General features: G+C 36.3%; 5 protein-coding genes and 1 pseudogene across 5 annotated transcripts; 1 reads left to right on the forward strand and 5 right to left on the reverse strand.

Moving 5' to 3' along the window:
• Positions 1 to 739: 739 nt before the first annotated feature.
• Positions 740 to 4,580, reverse strand: LOC110823504 (Major facilitator superfamily protein). Its single transcript, XM_022053897.2, has 8 exons — positions 4,306 to 4,580; positions 3,355 to 3,499; positions 3,100 to 3,268; positions 2,646 to 2,916; positions 2,271 to 2,536; positions 1,943 to 2,158; positions 1,450 to 1,552; positions 740 to 1,256 (listed from the first exon to the last, which is right to left on the reverse strand). Exons 1-8 carry the CDS (start codon positions 4,454 to 4,456, stop codon positions 1,195 to 1,197), a joined length of 1,383 nt encoding a protein of 460 aa, XP_021909589.1. The 5' UTR covers positions 4,457 to 4,580; the 3' UTR covers positions 740 to 1,194.
• A 3,233-nt stretch (positions 4,581 to 7,813) lies between these two features.
• On the forward strand, positions 7,814 to 10,320 carry LOC110823508 (Rhodanese/Cell cycle control phosphatase superfamily protein). The gene is made up of 6 exons (XM_022053902.2): positions 7,814 to 8,192; positions 8,310 to 8,356; positions 8,990 to 9,082; positions 9,255 to 9,393; positions 9,487 to 9,589; positions 10,019 to 10,320. The coding sequence occupies exons 1-6, from the start codon at positions 7,979 to 7,981 to the stop codon at positions 10,131 to 10,133; spliced, it is 711 nt and encodes a 236-aa protein (XP_021909594.1). The 5' UTR covers positions 7,814 to 7,978; the 3' UTR covers positions 10,134 to 10,320.
• Positions 10,321 to 10,780: 460 nt separating this feature from the next.
• LOC110823506 (uncharacterized) lies at positions 10,781 to 12,967 on the reverse strand. The gene is made up of 7 exons (XM_022053899.2): positions 12,625 to 12,967; positions 12,317 to 12,463; positions 12,094 to 12,192; positions 11,774 to 11,965; positions 11,564 to 11,683; positions 11,294 to 11,365; positions 10,781 to 11,143 (listed from the first exon to the last, which is right to left on the reverse strand). Exons 1-7 carry the CDS (start codon positions 12,886 to 12,888, stop codon positions 10,919 to 10,921), a joined length of 1,119 nt encoding a protein of 372 aa, XP_021909591.1. The 5' UTR covers positions 12,889 to 12,967; the 3' UTR covers positions 10,781 to 10,918.
• Positions 12,968 to 13,900: 933 nt separating this feature from the next.
• Positions 13,901 to 18,645, reverse strand: LOC110823507 (vacuolar protein sorting-associated protein 26A). The gene is made up of 12 exons (XM_022053900.2): positions 18,513 to 18,645; positions 18,054 to 18,087; positions 17,879 to 17,953; positions 17,418 to 17,492; positions 17,218 to 17,290; positions 17,053 to 17,097; positions 16,698 to 16,809; positions 15,823 to 15,889; positions 15,413 to 15,457; positions 15,159 to 15,214; positions 14,526 to 14,701; positions 13,901 to 14,297 (listed from the first exon to the last, which is right to left on the reverse strand). Exons 2-12 carry the CDS (start codon positions 18,054 to 18,056, stop codon positions 14,119 to 14,121), a joined length of 906 nt encoding a protein of 301 aa, XP_021909592.1. The 5' UTR covers positions 18,057 to 18,087; positions 18,513 to 18,645; the 3' UTR covers positions 13,901 to 14,118.
• Positions 18,646 to 19,272: 627 nt separating this feature from the next.
• Positions 19,273 to 21,000, reverse strand: LOC110823505 (AAA-ATPase At2g46620 pseudogene; annotated as a pseudogene).
• Positions 21,001 to 23,237: 2,237 nt separating this feature from the next.
• LOC110823473 (uncharacterized) lies at positions 23,238 to 26,994 on the reverse strand. Its single transcript, XM_022053862.2, has 5 exons — positions 26,600 to 26,994; positions 25,309 to 25,609; positions 24,867 to 25,025; positions 24,417 to 24,712; positions 23,238 to 23,775 (listed from the first exon to the last, which is right to left on the reverse strand). Exons 1-5 carry the CDS (start codon positions 26,792 to 26,794, stop codon positions 23,551 to 23,553), a joined length of 1,176 nt encoding a protein of 391 aa, XP_021909554.1. The 5' UTR covers positions 26,795 to 26,994; the 3' UTR covers positions 23,238 to 23,550.
• Positions 26,995 to 27,211: the final 217 nt, after the last annotated feature.

Here is a 27,211-nt window from a genome sequence, read left to right on the forward strand (position 1 = left end):
TCTGGCCAAAAAGTGGAGCCTAATGGGCTTTGTATGTGGGCGTAACTCATGGGCATGTGGTCCAGCTGTGCAGTTTATCTGGAACCTAATGGGCCTCGTATGTGGGCCTAACTCATGAGCTTGTGGCCCAATAAAACAGTACATCTGGCCCAGGATGGACCTAATGGGCTTCGTATGTGGGCCTAACTCATGAGCTTGTGGCCCAATCGTGCAATTTGTCTGGACATGGGAACATAATGGGCTATATGGGCCTAACTCATGGGCCTGCCCCAATAGTGCAGTTTTCCTGGCCATGGGGAACCAATGGACTTTGTAGTGGGCCTAATGAATGGGCCCGTGGACCAATCATGCAGTTTGTCTGGACACAGAAAACAAATCGGCTTCGCATGTGGGCGTAATTCATGGGCCCGTGGCCCAATCGTGCAGTTTGTCTGAACACACTGAAACCTAATGTGCTTCGTATGTGGGCCTATGTCATGGTCCCATGGCCCAATCATGCAGTTTTGTTAGAGGCCACAGTTGTGGGCTGGACAAATGGAACTAAATCAAATAGTAATATATATTTGTCAGTAGGAGTCTTTGCAACATTACAATGTCTCTGGATTAAAATATAAAATTTTACTAGCTTAAAAAATTAAGAAAAATTATTTTATATTTATCAAGGAGCCATCGCAGTATACTTTGTTTGGTCCACAAAAGTAAATGATTAATAAAACATCCTATTCAAATTTGTCGAATATTAAATTAAGCTACCAAACATGGTGCTGAATAATATTAAATAAAAATTTGTACTGTATCTAGATACAATAAACTGAATAAACAATGCTTCCATGTTGTTATTACTAGAGATTTAGAAGCCATTGGAATTCGAGAATAGAGTAGGAGAGAGTTTACTTTCCAATTCAAATAAGAGATCCCCAGAACAGAAAAGAATGATATTAGAATTATAAAGAAGAGATTTTGATTTCCTAAAGTAATAATAGCTAAAACTTGGCTAATTGAGGCACTACTTGGCTTGATCTATTGAGAGCCAAAAACAGTAAACAAAACCTCAGGCTGCCCTTTTTTCTTTGTAAGCCCCCTTTAGTCTGCTATTAAAACCAAATACAAACAGCAAAAAGTGTATGAGACTGAATCAAGTGGGTTGTCTTCAACCTGTCAAGATGTGCAGAGAGTGTGTCAGTTTGACATTTATCAAATGTTTAGCGGTTCTGCTTCGGTGTCCCTTTCCTTCAATTGGGTCCAGTCTCCTGTCTCTGAAACATACCAATAAATGAATAAAACTTGTCAAGGACAGTTGAGCTTCACTTCATCGTATACAAAAATACATAGAAAGATGTATGGCAATTACAGTCTTGGGATTTATGTGAAAGCCTGGAACAAAGTTGTTCGTTTATGGTTTGCAGGAACCTAAACAAAAGAAGGCAGTCAAAAGAGCATTATACTTACTTGGCTTGTCAGCTATCACCCTGAGCCGCCTTTGCAATATTGATGCGACAAAGAGGAAAATTGAGCACATACTGAACATAACAGTGATGGGAAACGCATCAACCTTCAAAGCAACCCAAAATAATCAGCAAACGTGCAAAGACGGGAAGAGACAGCAAGAATGCTCGCATTACTTTCCTATTCCTCCTTGTGAGAAATTCTTCTCAACATATTGTAGGAGCATCTAAAAGTTTATTCACTTCGTATACACCCTAAGGTCAGAGATGGAGCAGAATGCTTATTTGGCTGGCCGTAACCAGCCATCAAGGTTAGTAGTAGTAATGTCGAGTATGATTCTAATCCGGTGCACATCCATTGAGGATGCTCAAACTCCTATATTGTCAAAATCCTAATAAAGGCTTAATAAGTTCAGAATAGTAAAGCTATATACTAGTATCCTACAGAATCGAATTCCTCATTAGCCAAACAATAAATAGTAGTTCCTGCAACTTACATTGTACAGCACGACACAAACAAAGATATTTAGAGGAATGCGGAAGAAGTTCATGATGGTGCTCCTAGCCTCCTCAGGAATGTACTGAGACCTCATTTTCATAATGGATGGCCAGAATATTCCGACACAAGACTCAAATGTACAGAAGCCAAGCAGCTGGATGCAACCTGAAAATGAAATGCTCCCACCTTTCACCTTGGAAGGTGCTACCAAGAACTGTTACAAACAACTTTAAGTTAGAAATCTCTTGAAAAATATAACATTCGGAAACCAAGGAATGTTTAACACCCCCCCCCCCAAAAAAGAAAAAATAGAGGCCTTAACATACATTGGTTACAATGGGAAGCAAAAGGGCAGCAGCAGAAACTACAAAAACTATCTGCATGTAACTCTCCACTCTGAGTGAAGAGCGAGCCATCAACCGGGAGGCAAGGGAACTTCCAAGCATGGACGCCAGCATGAATGTTGCAAAAATAAAACCATGTGGAATATCCTCGCTATTTGGGCTAAGAGCTGGGGTCCAAAGGAACACAAATGTGTACATCGAACCTTCAAAGAGAGATTGGATGGCACCCAGCAAAGCAATTTTCTCATCTGAAGCACATTGTAAGCTTCAGTAAGAACCAAATCAACAAATCGACAGTAAAGTAACCCCAAAGACAAAAATATAGATATGATCAAGTATTTAACCAAGGGACCCTACCAGAAGCAATGGCAACAGCAGCACCCTTGAATTGGGTAAGTAAGTCCTTGTTCTCCGAAGGATCTCCATAGTTCTCAGTCCAAGATGAAAAAATAATGGCCATACCAATTGCAAGAAAGCATGCAGCAGCATCAAATGGAGCCACAGGACCAAGAGAAAATGAGTCGACAAGAAGATTTCCAAACAATCCAGATACAATAGCAACTAAGCCATTGCCAAGAAATATAGCCTTGGAGAATGTCAGTGATAACCATTGTTGCTCAAAGCCTCTCTGCACTCATGAAAGGAACATAAAATCTAATATTAGCTCATACATTAAGATGGAAGTAATTACAAATTCTTGGTATACTATGTGTTTAAGTTATATAAGTTCTCTGTATCTTTTGCTCTAATGATCTAGCATTGGGAATAAATATAATCAATCATAGATGTAAAAGTAAGAAATAAGGCTCACCTTGTTGTGCTCTGCAACAAGCCAGGATTCAAATGCTGAAAACAAGAGAGAAGTTGCAATACCACCCAAAACACGGCCTATCATCAAAACCTTGTATTCAGGAGAATGCTTGGTGATGCAGCTCAGTATGTAAGTTATGCAGTAAGTTACACACGCCCTCTTTCGACCCCTGAATTTGATACATGAATAGATAACCATTATAAGAAAAACACCAAAAAGAGTGAAAATCACCATAAAACTCAGAAAGTATCTCACTGTTTGTCAGCTAGAGATCCAACAATTGTCCCGAACAACATGGAGGATCCAAAACCAGCAATGAAAAGCTGGCCAATCTCCCCTTTTCCGAACCCATATTGACTGTAAAGGAAGTATACATAAGGACCCTGCAGCCAGTCACCCGCTATTGGCAAATAAACAAAAATATGTCAGACAAATAATTAAGACTATGATCAGTAACTTCAATTCAAATGTTGATCTTCTTTCAAGAATTACCAAAACTAACCCTGCAACTTTAACCAGACTCCAATTATGAAATTTTAGTCGATGGCATAGACTTTAGATCTTGAATTGTTAATGAATAATTTACTTATAGATTAAATATAAATACGGTCATGAAATCACCCATCGAGCAAAATGACCCACAAGAGCTCCTGTTACTTTTTTTCCCTCTTCCTCTGCAAGATCTAACTTACTTCATAATTGATTATACAACTTTGAAGTCTACGGTTTTCCAACAGGGTGGAAAAATTAATACCCGCAATCATTTCATTTTCTTTCCAAACTTTTCTTGACATCAGAAAGAGCTTAATAGATCCACATTCCATACATAATTACTAGTTAATACAACCGATAATGAGTGCCTATTTCATAAATCAGCAGGAAGAAGATCGAAATCCCGAAGACATGGACTATCATACACGAAATTATGAGCAGAAAACCCAATTGGTACAGATTCAAAATATGGCAGTGAAACAATGATTAATTCAGTGGGAAAACAAAATCATAAAAACGCAAATCAAGAACACGGCTGACCAATTTTTTAACCGTAGCTCGGAAAAAGCACAGCAAACATCGTATCAGATCAATTAAATTACACACGCCATGTGCGGACAAAGAATTAGATTGAGATCTAAGATGTGAAAACGTGGAGAAGAACAAAAAGACGGACGGATCCAGATAAAGAGATTAGACTGTAGAGTAATATACCCATCATGAGAGAGTAAACAAGAAGATAATTGTTCTTGAATGATTCGAAAGTGGAAGAAGTGTTGATTCGATCCTTGTTGGTTTTGCTCAGCTCAAGCGCTGCCACCACCGCGGCTAATGCCCCGAATACCAAATAGTAAAACGCCTCCATTGTTGTTGCTCTCTAGCTCGCTCGAACTGCAGAGGGAGAGAGAGAGAGAGAGAGAGAGAGAGAGAGAGTTATATAGAAATGGCTGTTCTATATCCAGTGCTAGTGTGAGATTCCGTGGTACAAACAAGTTGTGAGGATTTATATACAAAAACAGCGTAACGGGAGAACTGGGTCTGGCTTGTTTTCCTTTTCGATCTCATGGAAATGTGATCTGTCACGCATGAAGTTTGTACATTTAACCTTTGACTTTGTTTGGGGGAGAAACGATTTTGACGTCAAGATGTACAATCACAAGCAGCATGGTACTGCAGGAGAAGTGGAGGACGGAGTGACAGAGGATAAATAACGGGTCACGCGGTTTCACGTTCGATCATTTTCTTTTTTAAAATGATAAAACAACATTCAGAGAATGGACACGTGGCGGAATGCGAGATGTACGATGTGAGAAGCCCGGGAACTGGGTGTCGGTGGTCGGATGTCAGCCCCCAGACCGAGACATCCGGCGCAACGCGTCTCTAATATTATTATATGGGAAGTGGGGCCCACCTGTTCACGAAGTCTCCACCGTCCGATCATCATGGGACCCCATGATGGATAATTTAATTTGTGAAATAAAATAATATCTGGGGTATGCTATTTTTTTTTTCCTTTTTTTTATGAAGTATAGATGAGGTAAGAAATTTTGGTCCGGCCAGTCTCTCTCCAATTTTTTAATAAATTAATACTAAAAAATTAACTCGAATATAGAATTAAATTTAAATTTTTATTTTTAAACTGAATGCAGCTAAAATATGTGAAATTTCTCATATAATGATTAAAAAAATAATAATAAATTTGAAATATATTATTTCAATTTAAAAGAATATTTGATATTAGATTATTCTTTTTTATCCTAATGAAATTTCTTTAATTACTCTAAACATAATTTATCGTATAGAAATATTGCAGCAAAATTATAGACACTAATTATTTAACATTTAAAGAAGGAACCCAAATTAGAATATGCTTGAACAAATTAAAAATTTACGTATTTATAATTTCAATTCCATATCAACTTAGTTTTATATACTCTTATAATAACTAATAATTAAAAAAACTAAGAATTATTCCGAACTTGGAAGACCCTTTACGCACCTCCCCTGGGTGGTTCTGTAACTAAACTAAGGAATTTCAGAAACCAATGGTTTGATCATAATGCGAGGGCCCATCAATGCCATATTTGATAATGGAGGGAGGCCTGTAAGGTACAATTTTTGGTAAGTAGGAGAATTGGGTAGGTAGTTCTTGCATATTATATTATTTATAAGGTTGGTGATTTGCCAATTATAAGTGACGAGCATTTGGTCAATTCTTTGTTATTGTAGTGCATATAATCAGGGGCGGTGTGCGAGAGTAGTCGTACCTTTACCCCCACAATACTTTAAAATGCAGAATATGTTTTGGATATAATGTAGAACAATCAAAATAAAATCCTGGTCTCAAAATTTTCTCGAATGATTTCTTAATTTTTACAGAGAGAGAGAAGGCGTCTGAAAGTAAGTAATTGCTCGAACTTTACAAGACTTCGAAAGAAATAATATTTCAAATAATTCCTAATTTGATTTTTGTAACTCTGTTACCTTAAATTTTAGGGTGAACTCTAAATTTCAATATTTCCCATGAAAGTTTTGTTGTAAACCCTAAAGAATTTGAAGTAGGACTAACAAGAAATTACTATACTTAGTATTTCAAAAATTTTATATTATAACTTAATATATGTATATATATATATATATTTATATTTATGAATTAACTTAAGATAAAATTTATTCCAACTAAAATTGTAAAGTATAACATAACTTTAGAAGAAGACATGGGTACTGTCATGAACCCCAAGTATAATCATATTATAAGACCATTGTGATAGAATCAAGTATTATTCCAGAACCTAAAAGTATTGCTAAGATCGCAGGCAATATTATCAACCTAGATACTAATTTTCCAATGTAGTCTTGAAAAATCCCAATGCATTTCGAAAAGACTAAAGTTGCGAAAAGAAAAAGTAACCATGTCCATCAGCAGTATAGTTTAAGCTTTACAAACTCTATAAATATAATTAATAAATTTTTAATTTCGTTTCTCTAATTTTTTGAGAAAATTTTAAAAATGAATCGATCATAATTATAAAATACGGCAATTCATATGTATCACTTGAGCACCTTATAACAACTAGCTAACACATGGAGCCATTGGCAAAAGATGTTTCCTTTATATATTGAAAGGGAAAAAAATAAAACAGTTTTAGGAATGTCGCCCAATAAAAGATCGTCCTAGGCTTAAGAATATTATACCCTACCAGGGGATGGTTTGTCATCCGCGCACCAACAAACCCAAAAACAATTGCACCAGATAGACAAGACGATAATTCATTCTCTGTTGGAGGGAAGCACCCACCTCACAAACACCAAGAATATTATCGAAACATGAGAGCTACCCAGAACCTCAGTTTTTCAAAATCTATCACGAAATGTTGATATAGTCCCTCAAACTCCAAAACCCGAAAATGTTTATAAGAAAACTTGAGGAGAACATGCTTGTATTTGGTAGTATAACCAGAAATTCTACGATGTCTCAGAAATACCTTACTTCTATCATAAATTTTTGGTAATGTAATCATCTGATTACTACACAAGATTACCTTATAAAATTGCCAAGCATGATGTGCCTTACACACCATAGTAGCACCCGCATGATAAACTTAATTTCTACGATGTCTCAGAAATACCTTACTTCTATCATAAATTTTTGGTGATGTAATCATCTGATTACTACACAAGATTACCTTATAAAATTGCCAACCATGATGTGCCCTACACACCATAGTAGCACCCGCATGATAAACTTAATTTCGGTTGGTTACCCCGTGTGCAGAGTGAAATAGGTGTGGGTTTGAAATTTGAATCCCATTTACATGGGCCTAACCCACTTTCTCAGAGAAAGGAGGCGGTGAAATCATGGTAAAGAGGTGATTTTTTTTTACCCACTTTATTTATACTCTCTCGTCAAGTGATCTGTGGGCCTAACAATAAATTATAATGATGGAAAAAGTACACAAAATATTGTAATCTAATGGCATACGTTGTCCCTACCTACCAACATTTGCTTCTCATTGCCGTCAATAGAAAAAAGAAAGATGTGGGGTACCTGAAGATAATCTCAGCCAGCTTGGAAAATTTTGTTTGTCATTACTCATGACTCGTGAAAGTTGGGACACTGCTGCCGAATAAGCAGATAGGGATGAGAGAAATCTGAAAGCAAGCCAACTTCATTAAACATGAACCACAAGTTCAGATTTTTAGAGAAGAAAAATCAACATTCGGATCCTGACAAGCATTTAAACAATTAGAATATAGGATGTAAATACTTTAAGTCTAACTAGAGGCAAAAGCAAGTAAATAACAAAGTATCTTTAACTAAGTGTTCTTGACAACTTTAATGATTTACAAGAACCAATATTGATTTCTCGATTAGAAGTACTCCGGAATGGTTTCACTTACTTCCATTATTCCATGCTCATCTTCTTCTTCATGTCCCAGTTTCTCATCGATACTGCTAATATCCTCTGCAAAAACCACTGAAAATACTTCCTGCTGCTTGAGAATAAGATCAACCGGATTGTTATGGCAGAGATCATTTTCAAGCTCCCCGAGGCACCTGAACATAAAAAGTGCAGCAACAAAACCTGCCAAGTCACCAGGTACTCTCCTAGTTTTTAGTAATCGCTAAAAATCACCCCTGGCGTTTAGTAAATGGCAGAAACTAATCTAAACTACTCTGACTTGGTTCTTTTTTTCTTTTATTTTGGAGGGATTAGCTGAGGAGGACTGGAAGGTTAAAAGAGAATATCTCCTAGAGAAAAGGGTATAAAATTCTCTATTCTCTGTTCTCTGTCTGCTACACAAAACCACAAGTGCATGTAGATATTTAAATTTGCTGTACATGCTGTTAGAAACTATGAACGGAAACGAATATCAATCATCAGTCAGTTTAAACTGACTCTTCAAAAGTTTTGCGTTCAATTAGTACAATTGCATTTAAATTTCATGAACCATAATGTTACGGCCAATTTAGCCATTTGATCTTCCTGCCTAAACTAATCATGGAGAGCTCTCTAATCGTCAAAAAGATAGCTCTCTAATCATCTGCAGAAGGGGGGAAAATAAATATTCTGCTTACTTGAAGAATGATAAATGAGATCATAAAGTAGAGGAATGCAAAACTTGGTCGAGCGGTAGGAAGTTAACAAACTAAGAATCTTGTGAGTCCAAAGTCCTCAATTTGAGCCATAGCAAGTTATACTTGTTGCACGGGTCATCCCACACCATTACGATGAGGGTTTAAGTAGAAAACAGAATATCACTCTTACTAAGTTGAGTCCTTTTTCTTTTGATTGAAAAGAAAAGAAGTGGAAAGATATGGTTACTGTCTGAAGACTTCAGGGCATTTTAAATTGAGCTCTCTGTTGATTACCACTGAAGTACTACTCTTTTCCAGGTAAGAAGTGTTGATCCCAAGGAAGCTCTGCGTCTTCAGAAGGAAAATGGTTTTGTGATTCTTGATGTAAGACCTGAGGCAGAATACAAAGAGGTGAGTTTGCTCATTATACCCAAATAAATTAGACAGTCAAGTTCTAAAGACTCAAATTTGCTATAGTTGAACCTTTTTTAAAAAAATAGTTATAGTTAAACCTATGACTCTGCAAGATAACATTTTTCACTTGAGCAATCTGATGCTGACTGATTTACAACCTGGAGTGTAGGCCCACCCACCAGGAGCTATCAATGTGCAAATATATAGACTTATAAAGGAGTGGACAGCATGGGATATTGCTAGACGTGCTGCATTTGCATTTTTCGGCATCTTTTCTGGCACAGAAGAGAATCCAGAGTTCATAAAAAGTATGTACAAGCAATGTGGTAATCAGTTCAAGTTTGTATCAGGGAATATTTGGATTTAACAGAAGATTCTAAATGTTTGGCATGTACTGACAGGTGTTGAATCAAAATTAGACAAAGACGCAAAGATAATAGTAGCATGCTCAGCTGGGGGTACAATGAAGCCATCCCAAAATCTCCCTGAAGGTCAACAATCAAGGTGATTATATCTTCATGTTTTCGTCACCTTTTACGGTCCAACTCATTTATTTGTATGACTCCATAGCATCATAAGATCTTGGGAACAATTTTATAACCAGTACAGGACTTCAAATACTATTCTGCATAATATTATAGTATCATCCTACAAGGAGAACCTAATATCAGAATTCACGACAAAAGGGAAATCTAGCGACAATATGCCCATACACCCTTGCATAAAAAAAAAACAAAAAAGAAACTTAGACAAGTGAATCACATCCAAAAGAGTAGCTGTATTACAGGAACCCTACAAGCCATAAATTGCTTCAATCTTTCTGTTCTAGAAAGTTGTTGGAAAGCATTGATACATATGCTGGACTGTTTATTACCTGGATGTTGGGACCAATCAACCTAAGAATATTACTGCTTCTTTTACAAACTCCTGCAGATCATTGATAGCAGCCTACTTGCTTGTCCTCAATGGTTACAAAAATATATTCCACTTAGAAGGGGGCCTTTATTCATGGTTCAAGGAGGAGTTGCCAGCAGTATCTGAGGAGTGATATTCACATCCAAAATGGAGAAACATGGAAAAGCTCAAGTTTTGCTCCACATGGAAGTGTTCATGTAAATGTTTCATGCCAGACTATTTTGTCCATAGATTGAAAACATTCTTTGTTTCAAACTGAGATCTAAACCTATTAGGAGGCTTATTTCATTGAACATCCAATCTAGATTCCTTTTCTATAAGTTGATGTTATCTTTATTATGTTACTGGTAAAAAGAAAATGGCATCAGACACTGAGCTGATAATCTTAATTGAAAGCCAAAATTTTACTGATTAAGCCTATTGAATCTGTTGCAGTCAACTATAGCAAGGACTAAACAATCGAGAAAAAGTTTCCCATCAAATGTTCTGAGCAATCAAAGCAAGCCACAGTACTTCAGCTGTGGGACTATAAGATATTACAAAGCAAAGTACAAAATTAACTACAAGATGTCATGAATTGCTTTCTTATGGTAACAGGAGGATTATAAGATAATACAAAATTGACTTCTTATACCCGTAAAAGTCTTAGAACAGTTGACTTGTCACAGTACCTCAGCAGGCTCGCTTATAAGCCATCAGGAGGAATTTGCAAAAATCATAGACATAGTACATGGAATGCTGCGCTAATACGACTTAGAACAACAGTGTTTGTGATAGTACCTTGACTGCCACTGACATCCCCACAGAACGGAACATGGTATCGTGCTAGTCAATTACAGGTACAGGAATCAGCTCAAATGTACTATAGTAGGCTTAGGGGCACAGACCATGGCCCAACCAATTATTATTCTTTTTGGCTTAGGCTTTCAATGAGGCTCTTGCCATAGCCAAAGCACCCTCGTAACTTCGATTTCCACCAATGAATCCACTCATATGGACAAAAACACAACCAGGAATCCCTGTCACCTTAGAGAGCTTGTAAGTTTCCAAACCCCTCCACGATAGTGGTAGCGGTTTACGGTTCTCAAACCTATCAGGCGAAACTGCCACTGCCTGCACTCGCCAATTCCCACTTCTGTCATCCTTCAAGTTTGCAATAAAACCATTATTTTCTTCCAGAATTATTGTGGACAAGATGCAGTATGTTTGATGCATGGTTAATGCTTGTATGATGTTGCATGTGATCCACGCTCCTCAAGGAGACAACAAATTGGTAAAATACATTATTAGTACCTGGTAAAGAACATATTTGATGGAAGGATCAATCTTCATTTCCTCCTCAAGTTCAAAAATGTGCAGCTTCCACTGTCCAGAAAAAGGAAAATCTAGCCAAACTTCCAACAAAATGAGGATGCTCTATAAAAGCTATAAAAATTAATCTCACAATTGTTAACCAAAACAAAAATGAAATCAAAACTAACCCATGCTTATATTTTTGCATGTCGAAGTCAGATAATAGACACTTTACCAGAAATAGAACAAAAGTAATCACTACTAGCTTACAGGACAAGGTTTAGTCAACACCATGATTTCTCCACTGGCATCAACATCTCCTCTTGCTGTAAGACACCCCATTACAACCATCCGAGCAGGTAACCAAGATTTTGCATGAAAATGAATACTCTATTACAAAGAATATTAGGAAAAATTAGTAAATATGTCCTTCAAGAAACATATTAAGTTAAAAACAAGAAATAATCTAAAACACCAAACCTCCAAAAATTCACTGCCAGCAAGTTCCATGGCACGTTGAAAGGCTTCATTCTCAGACTCATTTGACTGATCAGAATCCATCCAATCCAAATTCAATCTTCCAACTCGAGAAGATAAACTAGTATTATTTTCATATCTTGGAGGTTTATCAGAGTCGTACTGATTGATTCCATTGTCAACAGCATCAATTGCCTGTTACAGCCCGATTATGTTAACAGCTTAAATTTCCATTTATCACCCGTTATCAATCACTGACGAAAACTCTAGGGCCGGATAACACGGAATAGATAGAGAGCAGGAGGATATGCAGAATCCATCACCTCGATAAAGTTTTTATATACTGCTAAGAACAATCTATCCACATTTGGATGTCCTTTATCGAGTTGAAGTTGCTTGGAAAGAATCTCTGCCCCGTAATGCTGGAGAGAAAAATTTATCAGAATCTGAGGAGCAAAATCTTAGCTCCATCCCATTGAAAAAAATAACTAGAGAACTCACAAAAGTATAATAAAATATATGAGTTGGTATTTAGAAGCTTCAGACCTTGTAGACAAGGCCAGCACTGCTGAGTTTAGTATTAAATCCATGACCAAACACTTCCTGAAATCCTTTCTGGTGATGGTCGTAACGATCTCGGTTAGGATCACACACGCCACTAACATCGAGCACCGCATCGAGCGTGTCCAGCACCTGATTAATAGCAATAATAATAATGGAGAAAAGACTGGAAAAAAACTCGTAATGTCGTTTGTTTTCGAGGAAAATGAATAGAAAGAAACATTCGATCTCCCAATACTGAGTTTTCTAGGGAACCAAAAGAAATGAAGGCTGAGTTCGAGTATGAGATGAACCTGAGGGTCTCTTGTACGAACTATCTCTGCATTGGAGAACTTATCTGTGAGACGAATCATGAAGCAAGCGAGAGCGTCATCGCAATGAAAGCTCCCACTATGGGTGCCCACTCGCCTCGCCTCTGTAGAGAAAGCAAAAACCCTACCATGAAAATCCCCCGCAGAGTTTGCTGTTGCTCGTCTTAAGGGATTGTTTGTGTTTAATGGAATTCGCTTTCCGCTTAGAACCGCGAATTTTTGAAGCAACACTCTTACTCCAACCATGCCCGCCTTTCTGCTAGACTGCTTCGTCGCTCTCCGGGAAACGAAGGCCCTTACTATTATAATATTTTGGTATAATTTATTTGCTAAATTATTATTTTGTTTGCTACACTATTTTCTTAGTGCTTAAATTTACAAACCATTTTTATTTCTGATATTTAAAAAACTTTAATGAAGTAGAAAGAATTTTTTTTATTTGTTATTCATATTTTGTTTAAATAATAGTATTGAAAGTTTACAAGGAGAAAAAATTGAAATTTGTAAAAACAAAATAAAATAACTTTTTTATTTGGTTTAAATAATGTAATAATAATAATTTAAAAATTACTAAAAGCATGTTTTAAAACAATTTTGCACGTTCATTAATTAAATTATAACCAAAAAGATTATATTAAATTGTGATGTAACTTACAGTTCACTTGCCTTAATCAACTCTTCTATTTAAATTATTAATTAGTAATCCACTTCTGAACTCTAATACATCCTTAATCCATGGACCTGTAAGCTTTCCACCCAAGGAAGAAGAAAAAGCCAAGAAAATGAGCTGCAAGACATTTCAATAAAATCCTCTTTCAAGCGCAAAGCCTTTTAGTGTCATACTTATGAAAATCCACATTATAAACCGCGTCAAATACATCAATAATCCATGCAAAGCACCTACATATAAAACATAAATATATATATATATATATAAGAAGAAGAAATAAGGAATAAATACTGATTTGGGGGTTAACTCGGAAGCCCCATTACAGTATAACACTAATGTCTGAAACTGGCAGATTTTCCCGAGTGTTGATATACGATCACCAAAGGTCCAAAATACAGAGATTTGAGGCAAAACTAGTAAGCAAACTGCATAGAACGATAGAAGCATTTATCAATGGCATTTCCTGGAAAGACTGCAAATAAGAAGTGAACCAAAACCAAGGACGGATGTTTGCCCTCAACTGTAAGCCATAACGACTTAATACGAAGAGACAGACATCACATAAGTAGCTTCACATAGGAACCTGAATTGAAGTCCTTTAAAGTTTTATCCCCACACGAGTCATGTATATTATTGCAAGAATGTCGAAATGAAGCTGCAAAAAGCAAGTATACAAATGCCACTGTAAACCTTCTGAATATTACCTCCACTTCAGCAATTTCGTACAAAATGTTAAAGCTTTACAAGGTGTCACAAAGCAGCTAATCTTCCACTTTCTTTGTGCAAGATGAAGAACCAATTCTCAATCAGGAAGTTTCCTGCAACCTGTATATTGTAATTTCCTGCTGCTTAAAATATCGACGGTCCTCTTCATCAACCAGAACAAGATTCAAAAAATATTTAACACTGAACTTGTTGTTAATGTTGCGATGTGTTGGTGTCAGATCGTAAGGGCTAAGAAACAGTCTGATTGGTATTGATTCACCTGAAACATAAAAGCATACTAAGCCACTATACAAAGACGATAGCTAACACATTATCTCAAACATAATTATAAACCTTATTAAATCTTCTGAAGAAAATGATTTAGCTTCTATCATGACATGGCAACGACTAAATAGTAAATATATAGGAATGAAACTGAATCTTTCTGCAACATCAACGATGATAGAAGTTAGGATGTGAGGAATCAGAATGAAAACCATGAGTATACCTCTGACTGGAGCACCATCCATTAACTCAAATTTAGCCAGTGTCTCTGTCTCCACATGAGTATTGGCCCCTGCTCCTGTAGATTCTCGACGTCTAATCTCAAGATCCATATTTTTTATCTTGATTCTTACTAGAAGAAAATATATCTTCCCAATGATTACATCTTTCAAGTGATACCTGTATTGATTTGAACTCCAATAAACAAATTATGTAAAATTTCTCTACCAATCTAACTTAAACAAGATAACCACAACAGGGATAAAAAAAAATGGTGTACCAAATATTCCTGAACTTCTCAGTTGAAACTATATAAATCCTTTTAGAATATTCAAAAAGAAAATCCAAAAGACAGATGTTTCTGATTCAGGGTACATAAGCCATGCATAAGAATATATGGCCTGGTTGCATCAACAACTTCACATAAGTATGAAGAACCAACAGCTTTTTTGCCCAGAGCCAGTGGCTCCATTTGGCATCACACTCGATTGTGAGCTTTCGACAAGAGGTTCAATCTTACTTTACGGCTCCCAGGGTTTGTCTTCATATTACGGGGCGCAGCCCCAAAATATCTGCTTTCCTCCTACCAAGTTCAACCACTAACTACAACCTTAGTGGCAAAAGAAATTCAACTTACTTGCTTTTATTGTACTCAAACTCAATGTGCAGGCAATCTTCAATACCAACTTCCATCTGTACAGGACATCAAGACTTTATGAAATTAAAAATTACCACTATTCACAAGTAAGAACTGTTCTGCAATCTTTGAGATAAAAGCAACGCAAACCTATAATAACATAAATCAATATGCAACTCTCATTGTCAATGGCTAAGAGTAACTATGAATTACTTAGGTTATAGTTTCACCATACAAGTAAACACCTAACTCACCTTGATGCTATTGTTAATTGGAGGAGGTGGGGAATAGTTGCGAACCTGATATGGAAACAGGAAAACAAGAAATCATAAAAACATTTGATGCAAAAAATCAGATAATGCTTCTATTTTCAATAGAAAAAAAATAGAAACATCACACTCTCTTCTTTATTCTCAACAAAAAAACTGACAATACTCTCCTTCACCGATTTCATTGTCAAGTGTATAAAAACATCACAATTTTGTACAGGATGATATGCAGTGAATCATAGATCAATATCTATAATCATGTAAGGTCAATGAAGCAAAAATGTCGAGTAGCTTGCTGCAGGCTATGAAAAGCCAACCATATCCATGTTTAATATCTAGATCATTTCTGTCTGCATTTCTGTGAATGAACGATGGTAGAGAATTAAGATATCTACCACAAAGTCCTGGTATTCCACAATACTTCCAGCATAACCACGACTGACTGTCACCTTCAGGACATACCTAAAAAGACCAAATAAGAAAACTATTGAAGTACAAGAAACAAAAAGGAAAAATAGTTAATTAAAATGTTGATTATAATACCATATTCATCATCACAGACCCATCAATGTCAAAAAGTAAAGTCACGAAAGCATCCAGATCTCCTAAGTCAGGAAACTGAAAACTTTCATATAGTGTAGCCTACAAATACTTCCCTTTAACTTCTTACAAACACCCAGGTACTAGCAATATTTTATAGACAATATGACAGAGTATATGGCAGCAACTTAACATCCACAAGGAACTGCAAACTGCATCAAAATCTTAGGAAGCATAACATCTAAACATCAAAGCAAGGAAATAAATAAAGTGCAAACAGTGGCTCATAAGAATCAGGTAATGTCTTTTCCATATATTTTTGCCATTCAGCCACATAAACATACAACAAGAAACTGAACCTTTAGATCATTTAATAGGCTACCATATTCCTTACGTTCTTCCATTATCCCAGCAGACAGCTGCCAACAGGACTAATAGTTTAGAGCAAAAACGAAATAACAATCCCAAGCCCAACAGGAAACTAGCAATTAAAACTGACTATAAAATCTATGGAAAGAGATATATGCACCAAACCCAGGTGCCAATAACAGACATAAGAAACTAGTTTACATAGGTCCTAAGAACTAAGAAAGCCCACAACATAATTTTGAGCCACCTAAAACATCTGGAAACTGAAAGCTTAAAGATCAACAAGACCAGCAGGATGAGGAAAGGAGAAAATATACACAGAAAACCTCATTAGATCATTTAAACTCGGGAAATAGCATACCTAAGCCGCACATTCACTCCATTGTATGTTTCGTATGGCATTTCAACTGTGGAAAATTCAAATGGATATGTTTTCCTTTCATATATTTCTCCGGGAACATCAAGTTCACGCACTGCGAACAAGTAATAGAATGACAAACAACCAAAGGCTAATCAATGACTGGACAGAACAAATGAAAAACAGAAACCAGTCAGAAACAATATAATCATAAGAATAAGGCAATGTTAAGGAATAACCATAAGCATGATACAGGTTGTAAATAATCTTTAATTCAAAAACTACTGCATACGATAACAGGAAACCGCTCAGCAGTTCAAAAACAAGCGCAGAAAAACAAAATTAAGAATGAACTCACCAAGGGATGTAAAGTCATAAAAATTTCCTCTGTCGAAGTACATCTCTGTTAAATCCAAAGTACTGTTATTAAGTATGCAAAAATTGGCAAGAGAACAGAATCAATTCTGATGTCTCTAGTTTTCTCATTTTATAAGAAACATTGGAAGTTATAGCAAGGACACACCTATCTGACCAAGAAGTTCAACTTTAACACCGTTATGTTCAACTTTTTTCCCCTGTGATGGCTCTATAGAAATCTAAAGAAGACACCAAACAGAAAAGCTTTCAACTCATTGGCACGAGTGATGTGGATATTAAAACCACTTAGAAAGTAATATACACTCCAATGTCCAACACTCACAAATATCCTGGCAAGCAAAATACCTTTCCAGAAATATTTTCTTGACTTTGGAAAAGTGGCACCATAATTGTTTGACCATTTTCCCTCTTTATAGAAACCTATAAGATCATAAAATAACAAAAGAAAGAACTATTGTCATCAGCATAATAACCACTATATTCTAACTGGTTCATTGTGGAAATGAAATAGTCCACGTATTATTTGCATTGAATTAAAGCAACCTAGAAAACTAAAATTCACATGAACACACAGTATACTCAGTATTTTGCAAGCATTCTGCTTGCATGATGAAGTTGCTATCCTTTTTTTTAAAACTTAACTGGAAACAACAACAACAACAACAACAGCTACCAGATCCAGTAAAAATAGCATGAATAAGTTCACACACTTAAAGCAATTACTAGTTCATTTCCATTTCTGTTCCTTGAAACTGATGCTAGCTATTTACACAAAGAACAGCAGTTCTGGAATGTTAGTAAGCTACCTGTTTGCGGTTTTTTCCATCAGCAAATGTAATTGTAATGTTACACGCAGGCTTAAAAGCTCCAAGAAGGTAATTCTGCCAGATGAGCAAAAAAATCAAGATTCCAATCAGCTCGTTAACATAGAGAAAAATAAAACACAAAAATTAAGAGATAACCATTCCCACGGGAACTTACCATACTGTTTAAGCTCAATCCCAAATATAAGAACCTGCTTAAGAAAAACACAATGGAAGTAAAATTTCAAGTTCAAAATCCAACGGCACACAATAATTAAACATTCACTAAAACCCTGACGCAATGAATAATGAAAACTCAGCTCCCATCCAAAGACGGTGACAGCAAGATACAAATCAGATAAAAAGCAAGTATAATGCAAGCCAAAACCCTACATCTTAAGAAGTACATACACATTTAAAACAAACATGAGAAAGATCACAATTAAATCGAAATTAACGCGTAATTCATGAAAAATGAAAGGAAATATAAATCCCGCCAAACGAGAGGCGAATGCAGTGGGGAAATGATCGGGATCAAACAGATTCCCGCTCAGCTGAGTCAGATCATACAAGATGCAAAAACCAGAGAAATCCATGGGTCCAAGAGAAACGAAAGGAGAAATCGGAGAATAGACACCTGAAAATAGAAAACAGAGATGTCGTTGAGTCGGGAGAGCCGGAGAAGCAAGTGACCGAATCGAGGAAACTCGAAATTTTGACGGTTAGGGAGGAGGACGATCGAGGCCTGGATGAACAAAAGCTTCGTAAACGTCGACTTGACTGTCACATGCAGATCACGTGATCTCAGGATAGTTTTTCTGAGTCCTAAGTTGGTCCTTTAATGGGCTTGACTCGGAAGTAGGTATTGGGCTTAATCGATTCCTTATATTTTGATATCATATAATTTATATTAAATATTTAAATATTGTATAATATTTATTACAAAATATGGACCAAGGAAAATTAGTCGTAGACCCATACTTCGTATATTTTACATGAATATAATAAATGATGTAATAATATATTATATATAAGACTCCTTATCAAATTTATATATTTTTTAATATTGTAAATATGTTTACTATATACTAATTTTAAAACTAATAATTGGTCAAAAAGTGGAATCTTAGAATGACGCCTTATATCTCCACAAAACGTAGCACAAATCTTACTAGAATTCTTAATTGTTGAGATTAGAAATAAAGCAGTTGATTCAGTGGCGCGGGCTGCGGTAAAAGGGCTCGGTGTGATTATGTTAACAAAAATTAGCTTAGTGGTTGGTTAACAGATTGATCGAGTACAGAAACAAACAAGACTTTCGAAAATAAATACAGTTGCTTGCAAACAAATTTAGGTGGGATTAAAATATTTGACTGCACTGACAGTGCCATGAAGTATTAAAGAAAAGAATAATACAGTGTTTTTTTACTCCAAACTGTAGCAATGAAATCAGAAATTGTACAGGGTTTATGTCCCAAATTACAGTTGAGTTACGCACTTTCTATTTTGAATTTAAAGTAATCAGGAAAGGAAAAAAAAGAAAAAGCTCTACTGTGAAGAATAAGCGCTTTTAATTAAGCTGGACCTGCTTATCTGCAGAAGCTAAATCTAATGGCTCCTCTTTCCTTCTGCTTCCAATTCTCAAAAACCCATACAGCTTTTTGAACTCCTTCACATGAACACTCTCTCTGCTAAACAAGCTTCCGGAATCACCCGACTCCTCAAGTAATTGACCCGACCCGTAATCGCTCAATCTCCGGCCCAGTTTGTTGGACTGCAAAGCGGAGATAACGGATTTCAGTGCCCGAGAAGGCGAGTTTCTGTTGGCAATCATGATGTCGCTTATCTCCTCTTGGCTCAAATACGCACCGTTTTGGAAACTCTCCTCCACTTGGGGGAACAGCTTGTGCTCTTTGACCCCTAAACAACTGGTGGCCAAACTCTTAAACGCAGAGAAATCACACGGCGGGAAATGTATGTGAACGTCGATCCTTCCCGGTTTTATCACCGTTTGATCAACTTGATCCTTGCCGTTGATTGTGAACACCATCACCCGTTCTTCCCCGCAGTACGAGATGATTCCGTCCATGAAGATGAGTATCCCGGAGAGGCTCACCGCCGTTGATTTCGCTGACAATAACTCGTCGAGATTTTCTATCACGATCAGTGATTTGGTCGTGGTTTGTACCAGGAGCATCTTCAAGTCGGAGTCGTCGGAGACTCGAGATAAATCGATGTTGTAAATGTCGAAACAGAGGAACCTGGCCATTGCGGCGATGAAACTCGATTTTCCGGTACCGGACGGGCCGTATAGAAGATAACTACGCTTCCAAACACGGCCTAGTCGATGGTAGTACTGCTTGGATTTGACGAAGAGCTCGAGGTCAGACTTTACCTTGTTCTTCAAGTCGCCGTCCATCAAAACCGTGTCCATGGTCGCAGGATGACTGAACGGAACCGATTTCCACCGTCCGTTTTCGCGGGAACCATTCTCCATGTTCAAGTACAGGTTGATCTCGCCTTTCCTTAGGTCGATATCATCAGCAACGGACAGAATGTGTTGCATGTACGGACGCAAGACTCGACGCTTTTCTTTCTTCCTCAGTCTCAACACGAACGCTCTTCCGGCATCGCTATCGGATTTCTCGCTCGTCCACCAAAGCCTGGCGCCAAGAAACGAGTCGGAAATTCTCTGAGCCGGATCGAGGCGGAGAAGGATGTCGTTCGGCTTGGATCCTGTGAAGAGGTTCGTGAAATCGGAGTCCTCCACGGAAGGGAGAGAATGCAAGTAAGTGTACACTTTGCGGTAGAGCAGGTTTTCCTGTAGATTTTCGTTGAATTGGGGTACTTTGTAGGACTGATACAAGTACAATCTATCTTCTAACGATTGCCAAAACGCGGCAATGATGTGAAGAACAGATGTTTTCGATAAAAATCGAAGAACACATAAAAGGACTGCGACGAAGATAACATAAACCAGTAGCATCGTCGATTGTTTCGATCAAAATCTCAGATGAAGTTGAGATGCAATGCGTAATTTGGAAAGTGGGGAATTGAATGAATCTGTTGAAAATTCAATGATGGTTGTGTGTGGGGGGGAGTTATTAGGCATTGGCTGGAGCCGGCAGGAAGTAAGAAGATTAGGTCAGAGTGAGAAAGGAGCGTTCTTTGCGAGCAGTGATGACTGACCATATGGACTATTATGACATTAGAAGGGGCAGTTGATTGATAAATTATACACACACACATATATGTGTATATAATTTTTTAGGGCAAGCAAATTATTATAATATAATGTTTTTATTTGTATAAAATAATTATTTGAAGCATACTTTGCGTACTTACGTATTCAATTATTTTGACTTCTAAATAAGCCTCTATTAGGCCTGTGACTTGGTGAGGGAATTAAATATTTGGAATTAAATTTTTTTCTAAAGTGAATTTATGTGTTCAAATTTAGGGATAATATTATATATTATTCGCAATCTATATGTGTGTATATATATATATATATAAAAGATACGTATATAATTTGTGTAGTTTTATTTTATACACTTGGTGTCTGCTGTAAGCTGCTGCGAAAGGACTAAGGTCAAAGGATCTTAGTAAGTAAAATTATTAAGTTGTTCAAGTCTCTCTTATCTCATAAGCTGTTGATTGCTGATTTCTTCAACGAACAACCATTTGATCCGATAGTGTATTTCTTCAAATACATATCTCTATATATACATATATATATATATTTGTTTTTCGACAGTCTAACAATATATTTTTTTTCTTTTGCTTGTAAAACTTTTAATACTTTTCTTGAAAAGTTAAATTTCTTTTGTAGTACAAAAAATTAATCTTTTACTTTAATTTTTTTTTAAAAAAAAAAGGTTTAGATCGAGATTTTAATTCATTACAACTACTAATTAAGATATTATAATTACCATAAAATATTCATTTTATTTATAACCGAAACGGGTTCTAAAATTTAATTAAATTTAATACTCCGAATATTAATAAAAAACTATTTTTTTTTTAATTTTATAAACGTAATAAGTTAACCGAAATTTAACTCGATCTTATCATCGATTCTACTAAATCAAATATTGTACATTTTTTTTTTTATTTAGAGAAAATATTAATATACGATTCCAACAGTTTTATAGGATATAAAATCTTATAATAGAGTAATATTTTGTTTGGGTTTCACCCAATATCTATGTATATATATGTATATAACTTGGATGAAGATACATTTTGTACCGAGATTTGGTGCCAAAAATCCAAGTTGATTGTGTCCGGTAATATTAGCTTACAAGTTATTACGGTAGTGTTGGTGGGGAATCAATTATCAATGGATCTCTGTCTTCTCCAAATGACCTTTCTTTGTATAAAACATGGCTTTTCTGTATGGTTCCTGTACTACAAGAGAACAGAAAGGTGACAGTCATGGCCATATATATATATACATTTCAACGTCCAGCTACACAAAACGAGATGCGTCACTTTCTACAGTTCAATGAGACTTACGGCATCAGTCGTGTTACTGTATTTACATACAGGAATTATTACTGTCAAAAAATGGCGAGTGCTTAGATTTAAAAACAAGAAATTATTTGACTCCAAAAAACTAGCAGAAATACACAGCAGAAAAAAAAATGGCAGGCAATATCTTCGCAACAGCCAAGACAAAAGGGTAAATCAGAAATTTACAGAGTTAAATTTTTTTTACTGAACTAACAAATCAAATGAATATAAAAGTAGAGCAGCTACTTGGGAAGAACTCAGATTTAGACGATGTATTTACTCAATTGTTTGAATGGCATTATAAGAAGATGGCTGGACCAGTACTTTTCTTGCCAGCTCTTTCAAACAGGCCTTTTAATCATTCATGCCAAACGCAACATGCGTATCATATTCATATGAACTAAAGATGGCCTGGAAAGAGAACCAAATGATGATCATAACATGTTTTCAATGAATAAACTATTCCTTTGCCGAAAAAGCTGGGACTTGCTCTTTTATCCTCTAACAGAAAAGCTGGAGCTTACACTTTTAAAATATCAGAGGGGGGGGAAAAAGAAAAAATGGAACGTAATGGCTTATCTTAAAATAAGCTGCAATTCAATTGTATAGTAATTGTTAGACTACAAATAAGAATAAAGATGACACACTTACTAAGGCTTCCATTGTATCTGCTCTTCTTATCTTATAGACAGAAAAAGGTCACCGCTCTTTGGACGGACTTTTAGCAAATTGAAAGAATAGTACCAGTCGATGATTCAATGCCCATGGAGCAAGGCCATGGAAATCTTTTATCACGAATGACTTAACTTTGACTGGCCAGAATAATGATTTAGTGTTGATAAACAAATGCTAAATGAAAGATATACTGACCGCTAAACCAATAGAAATAATAACTGTTCCAGGAATATCAAAAGCATCACCAGCTTATGATATAAAATGCTAAAGAACAAATGTGGAGTATTTCTAAGAACATTCAATCTTAAGAGAGTGCCTAGATCAAATACTGATGGCACCCAAGCTGTGTCAAACTATATAATTTGCATGTTAGATGCCCAATACCCAAAAAATATTTGACAATGAAAACTAGCCAGATTCCTTGGAGCATCACTCTACACATACCAGAATACTACTACAGATGAGTTGGATTTAGGGTACAAACTTTAGGGTTCCTGAGAATCTGATTGAAGGTTGATGATTTGGGAAACCACAAGCTTAGAGAGCTCATTTATTGCAGCTTGGACTGGATAATCATCTGACTCCCTTTGCCTGGCCAGCCACGCAGATGGTTGTGAGGTTAACCCAACATACTCACTGGCAGCAACCTTTGTCTTTTTTGTAGAGGCAAGAACTTTCTCCAAATCTAACTGTGACAATGGCCGAGGAGCCTGAAAAATATTTAAGAAAGTCAACAGACTAAAGCATACACAGTAAAGGAAGGTTACTAGTTGAATGCATAGTGCAAATGTGAAAGCAAAAAGTTGCTTTTGGCCCAAATATCTAAACCTAAACAAATGTGGTGTTCAAAGCAGCTAGAGCAGTCAGCAGAAGTAAAGATTTAAACATAAACGAATCTAGAACATAAATAGAAGAACAAAGCAGCTTGATCCTAAACAAAGCAATAACACCAAAGGCATTCAGACCTCGGACCAATTTAAAAGGATAGTTTGAGATTGGTTATCTTGTCTTTATGAGAAACTTTCAGCACCTTGTTTCAATTTACTGTTTGGTAATAAAACAAGTTAGATGCTTAACACAACTTTTAAATAGAAAAGATAAGCATTATATTTTGTAATTTTTTTTCTATATTTAGTTTGCTAATCTAATTTTATTTCTACCTCTTACACATAATTATTTCCTTTTTAGTAGAACCTGCCTAATCTAAATATAGTACAGCCCCTAATGCTTAAAGTTAACTCAAAATGTTTCTTTAAGTAATTCCAAACACCCTCTAAAGCAAAATAAATGAAAAACCTACTATAATACATCAGAAGATGGTAACAAGTCCAGGAATAATATATAAACATACTGATGATGGCTTTCCAGTCTTCTCTTGATCTAACAGTTCCCTGATAGGAAAATATGCTGCCTTTTTACAGAGTTCAAGAAGATCAGACCCTGTATATCCTTCACACAAACTGGCTACTCGATCATAATCAATATTGTTTTCGACCCTCTCACCCTTCAAAATCACTTTTAATATCTCAGCCCTCTCCCTCCTGTCAGGTATCCCAATCTCAAAGGCTTGAGGTAGACGTCGTAGTATAGCTTCATCAAGTTCTGATGGGCGATTTGTCGCAGCAAGAACCATCACTCTTGCATTGTCTAAAAAATGCAACAACAGAAAAATATTAATACTGAGATTAACACTATTTAATTCAGAGAGTGATTTAACTCTACGCAAATGTGACTTATTTGCAAGGGAAACAATTACATATTAAGATTTTAAGAAGCAAACAATTAGTGAGAGAAAACTCACGATCTGTGGTAAATCCATCCCATAAAGCCATGAACTCGGTCTTCATGTTTGTTAAGGCTTCATGATCACTAGCACGTCGCTGACCAAGAAAGCTGTCAACCTCATCAATAAATATAATAGCTGGCTGGAGTTTATAAGCCAAGCTAAAAACAGCAGCAACTGCAAAAGGATCGCGACGATTAAACACTAGGCAGTAACTAACATACGGGCAATTAACCAATATTCACAACAGGCAGGCATCCATCTTGTAAGGCCTAGAGCAAGTATAAGGATAACACGTTCCATACTAACGGGGAAGAAAGGCAAAGATTAAACCCACAAGACCAGTCAAGTGATCCACTCAATAGACCATAATGGTAATAAATCCCATTCAATCACATGATGAAAGTAGCTTAATTAAAAGTTTAAAAGACAAACAACAGAATAACTTTCACACACTCACCAAGTTTCTGTGCATCCCCGAACCACTTGCTCATTAGATTGGAAATCCTCACATTGATGAAAACAGCTCCAGACTCTTTAGCAATAGCTTTCGCAAGCATAGTCTTCCCAGTACCAGGAGGACCATATAAAAGAACCCCTTTCTGCTGACCAAGAAGCTTCCCATGAGAAAACAGCTCAGGCCTCCTCAAAGGAAGAATGACAAGTTCATATAAAGCTTCTTTGATGGTTTCCAATCCCCCAATGGAGTCAAACTCCACATCAATATGGTCAGGATTTATGACATCACAAGCTATTACATCCTGTTGAAGGGGAAAAAGCAGAACTCAAAACATAAAACAACAATAAAAATAATAGCGTAGTTAATAATTAAAAAGACAATTTTTTAAAGTCCATAATTCTCTAAGTACAGAGATTTTTCAAATTGAAACTAATTCCTTGAAAAGATGTATAAAGATTAAATCGAAAAATAAGAAACATTCTAACATGGCAGGTTCAGGAAATCCTAAATTTATCCCACATCATTATCATTCATTTAAGGAAACTAACTAAATTTTTTAGTCAAGCAAAATCTAAGCAGCTTACTCTGTCTACATTTACATTGCATTGTAAACAAAACCAAATTGGTCTCACACCTAATAAACCTAGTAATTCAGTTACCCATCAAAGAAACCTTATCCCAGACCATTAGACTCATTGTCCCTATATAGGAAAACTACTTCGTGAAACAGTACGAAGATTCACTCCACTTATTCTGCCCATTTAATACAAAACCAAATTAATAATGTCAAGTTATTACCGCATTAATAATTTGATTATGAATAATTTGATATACTTTAATGCTTCACTATCAAAAAACAATACTGATGCAGCATTGCATATTTTAATTTGAAGGTTGTTATTTTTTTCACCGTAATCTATCATCTGTTGTATTGGTAATGAGTCAGATTACTCATTAAAGAGAGCCCAATGCCTATGTTTGGCATACAGAGAGAGGATTTTCTTAAATTCTTAAAAATGGAAGCTTAATTGCAATAAGTTCAACAGAAAACGCCATATACTATCCCCAAATAAGCAATTATAATCTCCACAAATCCAAATATATCAAATTATTCATAATCAAATACCATATCCAAAATGTTCTGATTCAAATTCAATAACGTCTTAATTAAAAATACTAATTCTACCAACAAAACTCAGATAACCTAATAACTGAAGCTTTTGAATTATTTAACAAATTGAAAAAAAAAAAAAAAAACCGACGAACAACAAAACTAAGAGACAACCAATACCTCGTAGGGCGTGGTATTAATTAGAGGACGACCCAAGCGCTTAGCGATTTCCTTCTTGTGCTCAAGCGCCTTCTTCGATGCCTCCCTGTTCGGGTCGAGGTGTCTGAGCCCCGCAAACAATACCAAGCAGCTCAGCGCCGCACTGGCCGCGTACAAAATCAGTTCCTGCAAGAACTTTGTCTCTGAACCCGCCATCCCTGTATACGTATATGTCGATGGATAATCAACAAGCACAGAAGTAGCGTATCCTCTCTTTGCTTACCCTCTCTGCTAGTACACAGTCAAAATAAAGGTTTCCAGTTATGCGGTAACCAAAAATAGAGGAGCCGATCACCAAAGCATAATAAATTTTGGGGACGACGAGTGGCGGAATTGGGTTTCTGTATTGGGGCTCCGGGAAGACGAAGAACCCCCCCTCTTTTGACAGGCGTATGAACCGACCCCGATAATTCGAGAATTTACTGAAACGCCCCTCATAACAGAGTTCGTGTTTTTTGGTCAAAACTGAAAAGTGTTTTTGAAACGGAGTTTCTCCGAATGGGCTTCAAATGTAAACCAGCCCAAATATAATATTTAGTCCACCACAACTTGTTAATCACATAAAACATTTAT

The sequence above is a fragment of the Carica papaya genome, chromosome 9 (genome assembly GCF_054855325.1).
Source record: "Carica papaya isolate Zhongbai chromosome 9, ASM5485532v1, whole genome shotgun sequence".
Classification (NCBI taxonomy): domain Eukaryota; kingdom Viridiplantae; phylum Streptophyta; class Magnoliopsida; order Brassicales; family Caricaceae; genus Carica; species Carica papaya.

Coding starts and splice junctions, on each gene's coding strand:
- LOC110823504 (XM_022053897.2), bottom strand. CDS start 4,456: ATGGAGGCGTTTTACTATTTGGTATTCGGGGCATTAGCCGCGGTGGTG. Junction 2,537..2,645: donor TGCTGTTGCCATTGCTTCTG/GTAGGGTCCCTT, acceptor AATGTGCTTCAG/ATGAGAAAATTGCTTTGCTG. Junction 1,553..1,942: donor TTTGTGTCGTGCTGTACAAT/GTAAGTTGCAGG, acceptor GTTGCTTTGAAG/GTTGATGCGTTTCCCATCAC.
- LOC110823508 (XM_022053902.2), top strand. CDS start 7,979: ATGGTTTCACTTACTTCCATTATTCCATGCTCATCTTCTTCTTCATGT. Junction 8,193..8,309: donor AAAACCTGCCAAGTCACCAG/GTACTCTCCTAG, acceptor TGGAGGGATTAG/CTGAGGAGGACTGGAAGGTT. Junction 9,394..9,486: donor GAATCCAGAGTTCATAAAAA/GTATGTACAAGC, acceptor ATGTACTGACAG/GTGTTGAATCAAAATTAGAC.
- LOC110823506 (XM_022053899.2), bottom strand. CDS start 12,888: ATGGTTGGAGTAAGAGTGTTGCTTCAAAAATTCGCGGTTCTAAGCGGA. Junction 12,464..12,624: donor TTCGTACAAGAGACCCTCAG/GTTCATCTCATA, acceptor GCTATTAATCAG/GTGCTGGACACGCTCGATGC. Junction 11,366..11,563: donor TGTTGACTAAACCTTGTCCT/GTAAGCTAGTAG, acceptor TTTTCTGGACAG/TGGAAGCTGCACATTTTTGA.
- LOC110823507 (XM_022053900.2), bottom strand. Junction 17,098..17,217: donor TGAACTTCTTGGTCAGATAG/GTGTGTCCTTGC, acceptor TGGATTTAACAG/AGATGTACTTCGACAGAGGA. Junction 14,702..15,158: donor TTTGAGTACAATAAAAGCAA/GTAAGTTGAATT, acceptor AAATCAATACAG/GTATCACTTGAAAGATGTAA.
- LOC110823473 (XM_022053862.2), bottom strand. CDS start 26,794: ATGGCGGGTTCAGAGACAAAGTTCTTGCAGGAACTGATTTTGTACGCG. Junction 24,713..24,866: donor GGATGGATTTACCACAGATC/GTGAGTTTTCTC, acceptor TGCATTTTTTAG/ACAATGCAAGAGTGATGGTT. Junction 23,776..24,416: donor AGACTGGAAAGCCATCATCA/GTATGTTTATAT, acceptor AATATTTTTCAG/GCTCCTCGGCCATTGTCACA.